The sequence below is a fragment of the Lactuca sativa genome, chromosome 3, assembly GCF_002870075.4.
Source record: "Lactuca sativa cultivar Salinas chromosome 3, Lsat_Salinas_v11, whole genome shotgun sequence".
Taxonomy (NCBI): Eukaryota; Viridiplantae; Streptophyta; class Magnoliopsida; order Asterales; family Asteraceae; genus Lactuca; species Lactuca sativa.
In genome coordinates this window covers 231,147,658-231,152,122 of record NC_056625.2, presented here as the reverse complement: position 1 = coordinate 231,152,122, position 4,465 = coordinate 231,147,658, and the positions used below count along the sequence as shown (strand labels likewise).

The following is a 4,465-nucleotide window of genomic DNA, read 5'->3' as shown; positions in this document are numbered from 1 at the left end:
TCTTCTCGTTAGCAATCCAATCCAATCCATTTTTATATTAAAAAAATATTTTAAAAAAATATATCAATATTTTTACTCAAAATAAAAAGCAATTACTAACAAAATTAGATTTAATTACAAATGTAATTTGACTCCACCACTAAATAATATTATTAAAAAGATGTGAGCTTTGGTGATCTTGGGTTGTCTATGCAGCCTAGGTCACCAAATATCTTTTTGATTTTCTTTTAATTTATAGATAGTGAGCAGCTCACCCAAATATCTTTTTTTGGTTTAAGCTGCTCTTTTCTTAAAGAAAAGGGTCTACATCTCATTTGAAGATAAGTGTATGTCAGATTTTATGTGTGAAATTCATTTTCTTAAGGAAAAGGGTCTAAATCTCATTTGAAGATAAGTGTATGTCAGATTTTATGTGTGAAATTCATTTTCTTAAGGAAAAGGGTCTAAATCTCATTTGAAGATAAGTGTATGTCAGATTTTATGTGTGAAATTCATTTTCTTAAGGAAAAGGGTCTACATCTCATTTGAAGATAAGTGAATGCCAGATTTATATGTTTAATTCACAAATAGCTATTTAATTCTCAAATGAAAATTTAGTTAAAAGTTCAAAGCCTTCGCCAACCACAACCACAACCAGAACATCATCACCTGCTACTACTCCAGCAACCATGAAACACCCCAACCCCCACCTTTCCTCCCCTCCTCAGGTCGCCGGAAAAAATAGTGCTCTTTGATCTGTACCCAAAATTGAGATCCAGAGCACCCGGAATCTTCCCATTCATGCACCTCATCATGAGGTTGTGATTCCATCTTGTAGCATTAGTTGTTATGGAAAAATCATATTCATAGTGTTTTGATGTTCACAGTTGTGTAAGAATCTATTATCCCTTTTCCCATTAGTAATCTTGTGAAGAATCTGGAAAATAATAATCTTGTGAAGAATCTGAAGGTGAGGGAGAGGAACAAATTGATTTAGGCCCATCATTCGTTTTGGCTCTAAAAACCCCCCACAAATAGTACTTCCCTCGAAATCCTGCAAAATATTTGATATATTAATAAAATGTATTTGAATTTTGAAGCCAATTAATTATGTTGCCATGACTCACTCCTCAACGACTTAGGCAGCACTGAGGAAGTAAAAATCAATAGGTCCGCATTTGTGGATGCGACTCTCATTGCCAGGTCATCATCCATCATTTCTAACACCAATCCATCAAAAGCCTTTTCATTTCTGAATTCAATATAATGTTTCACAATTTCAATATATATTAAAAAAACAAAAAACAAACAGTTAATCAAGAGATAGATAATTTAACTTACATTGGGTCTCCTGGAAAAAAGTAGAGCCCTATATGATCATCAGATGGCTCACAATCTTGGAAACTTTTTGGCCATAAGAAAGTCTTGGGATGCATTTCAAGAATAAGCAATGATGGCATCATATTTGCTTCTTCAAAGACTTTACCACAAGCTTTGGTTGATAAATGTCCCACAAATCCTTCAAATAAATCATCATAATCTGTTCCTAGGACCTTGAAGCTACCCCTGTCCATTGTTGGGAGAATAATAAGCTCATGCTAAAAAAAATGAAAATCAATAAAATGGAACGAATCACATTCCTTTAAAAAAAAAAATGAAAATCGTTACCTCCATATTGGATCGATGATTGGCCGTGCATGTCTATAATAGTTGTCTTGAAAGTTATATTCATAATTTTGCCATTGAGAATCATTATTATGTTCCTTTCTCTTAAAAGCTGAAATCCTTTTCCTATTTGTACGTTTTTTCTTTGGTATATTATGGTTAAGAATAGCCCCCTTTGTCTCTTCTATTAAAGAATCAATTGCACGATACCTTGTTCTTTCTGTAAAAGGATGATCTTCTAGGATCATATGGGGATAGTTCATGATGACATCATCGATGATCTCATCAATTCGTTGATTTTGTTTACCAATTCGTGCTTCCCATTCATCAAATTCGATTAGATAGGAAGAACTACAACTTGAATTCGAATATGATGACATGTTTTCACTGACACACATGTTGAAAAAATGAAAGTTAAACAAACATGTGGTAACAATGCTAATAGTAATAATAGATTTAAGAAAATAAATATATTATCAAAATCCTTACTTCCATATTGGATCGATGTTTTTCTTTGTTTCCTTTTTCTGGGGGTCTGAAGTAACCTCATTTTCAACGGTTGGTTGGCAGCTCTCACAATACCAAATTACTCGCTCTGTGTACGACTTTGGCATTTCCTTTAAGCAGTATCTGAAGAACAAAATTATAAAAAACCAATGTTGGAAGCCATGTATCTTGTATTGCTTTTGCTTCTTTTTTGAGTTGTTTTAGATTTTAATCATACCCTTATAATAATTAGTTCATTGATCATGTTACTAGCTAATCTTAGGCTAAATGCAAGAAATGAAGAGATAGCAACTTACTTCCCATTTACTTGTGTATAATAGGATGCGAGTTTCATTTCTTTCTACTACAACAGTCTAGTTTTAGTATTTTTCTATAAAATTATACTTTTAACCTTTTCTTAAATGGGTATTCTATTTTGATAAAATCTACCCTATTTGGATGATATTGCTATGATTGCATACATTCTTAAAAGTAAAACATTATATATACAAAGATAAGGCTATAAGCAATACACAATTGGTTAGCGCTTAAATGGAAAGTTAGATAGAAAAGTAAAAAAGAAAAAGAACAACGATTCGTACCTGTGAATGACAAACTCCAGACATTTAACACAGTAAACAAAAGCATTGGTGAATCCTTCATCCCCACAAGTCTGACATACCAAAACCTAATATAGCAACAGGAAAACCTAGCAAACTTAGCAATATTCGAGATTAAAATCAAATGCATTTATCCTCAGATTGAACACAGCACTTGGAATTAAAAACTAGGTGATAAACGCAGACTCAATAAATCACCCTTTGGAGGTTTATGGAAAAGAAGAACAAAAAATTACTCCGATTTACTTGGCGGAATACAAACCTTAATTGGTTCCATCTCCTTTAGGTTTTCATGAAGCGATCGGTGATTGAAAAGTGTGACAACAAACCCATTGACCTTGAAGTGGAAGATAAATGACAGATGTTGGAAAAGCTATTATCCAAACTTGAACTAAAAGTTCCAGCTAACAGATATGGGGGTGTACTTAGCGATGTGGTGGGGAGGCGGCGGAGGGGTGGGGATGGTGGCGATGTCGTGGTCCGTGAGAGAGAGAGAGAGAGAGAGAGAGAGAGAGAGAGAGAAAACCAGGTGAGAGAGACCTTTGTAGAAATTGGACCTTGAACTGAAGGTGGGGACGCCGATGCTGGCGACGGAAGAGGGAGGGAGGAGAGGAGAGAAAGTGAGGACGTCAATGACACCTAAACATAATATGTCCATTACATATATATATAGTCCCTGTGGTTTGTAGGTTTTACTGGTTTTGTTAGTTTTTTTTGTAAAAATTTTGTTAATTTTGAAAATGATAGAGTCGAGTTTTTTGTAAAAGTATGTTGGTTTTGAAAATGATCGTAGAAAATTCTAAACTAGTTTCTTTTCCTCCGTAGGAATAGGGCTTTTTGCTATAAACAAACATTAGATGTTGGTGCTTCGACTTATATCGTTATTTTTTTATAGCTTTTATTACTGAAAATTTTAATATTTAACCTTATTATATATTATACATAAATTACTTTACTCAAATAATATTAAAGTAAACAGTGGAGGTAGATGGAATATGCACAAAAAGAGATGTATCTACATGCGCGGAAATCATTTGTGACCGAGTATTGTTTGAGTTTTGTAAACCAAGCTCTTGGGGCTTGTTTAAGGCCATAAACAGCTTTGTGTAACGGACATACATGTAGCTTTGTGTAACGGACATACATGTGTGGGTTTATTTGGATCTTCAAAGCCTTTTGGTTGTTTCATGTATACCTCATCCGTTAAGTCACCATTAAGAAATGCATTGTTAATGTATGGTTGTCGAATTTTCCATCCTTGGGAGCAGGGTCGGCCCTAGAGGGAGGGCAAGTTGGGCGACCGTCGCGGCCCTCGCCAAGTTTCGGGCCCCTACAAGTTACGAGTAGTATATATATTTATAGGGTAGGATATATAATATATTTAGTAGCACAAAACCAAAGGAATTTGAAGATGACACGGTTAAGGCATCGGGGACTTTTAAGTCTATAAGTTAGGCCTGTGTTCGAACCGCGCTTGCACAATTTTTTTTTATTCTTAAACAGGAAAAGACCCTCCAAGTGAAACATCCCAAAAATAACACCTAAAATTTTCATTTTTAATTTAGTAAAACCAGTATTTCCAAAACATCATCGATACAAGCCAAACAAAATAATATGTCAAACATTTTAACAACCAGAGTAAAACACAGAAAGTAGAACGAGGTGGTGTGTGCTCTGTAATCATTCTGAGCCATTCCCCTTGGAACTGGAAACAC

At 34.5% G+C, this 4,465-nt stretch overlaps 1 protein-coding gene across 1 annotated transcript; it reads right to left on the bottom strand.

Moving 5' to 3' along the window:
- Positions 1-476: 476 nt before the first annotated feature.
- Positions 477-3,404, bottom strand: LOC111883678 (uncharacterized). The gene is made up of 7 exons (XM_023880000.3): positions 3,013-3,404; positions 2,733-2,818; positions 2,134-2,274; positions 1,648-2,031; positions 1,321-1,545; positions 1,107-1,231; positions 477-1,033 (listed from the first exon to the last, which is right to left on the bottom strand). The coding sequence occupies exons 1-7, from the start codon at positions 3,025-3,027 to the stop codon at positions 897-899; spliced, it is 1,113 nt and encodes a 370-aa protein (XP_023735768.1). The 5' UTR covers positions 3,028-3,404; the 3' UTR covers positions 477-896.
- Between the last annotated feature and the right edge of the window lie 1,061 nt (positions 3,405-4,465).

What these genes read in the sequence shown, in the direction of transcription:
- LOC111883678 (XM_023880000.3), bottom strand. An exon ending in CTGGAGTTTGTCATTCACAG is followed by an intron (nt 2,275 to 2,732) that starts GTACGAATCGTT and finishes TTTGTTCTTCAG; the next exon opens with ATACTGCTTAAAGGAAATGC. An exon ending in TTTTTTCCAGGAGACCCAAT is followed by an intron (nt 1,232 to 1,320) that starts GTAAGTTAAATT and finishes TATTGAATTCAG; the next exon opens with AAATGAAAAGGCTTTTGATG.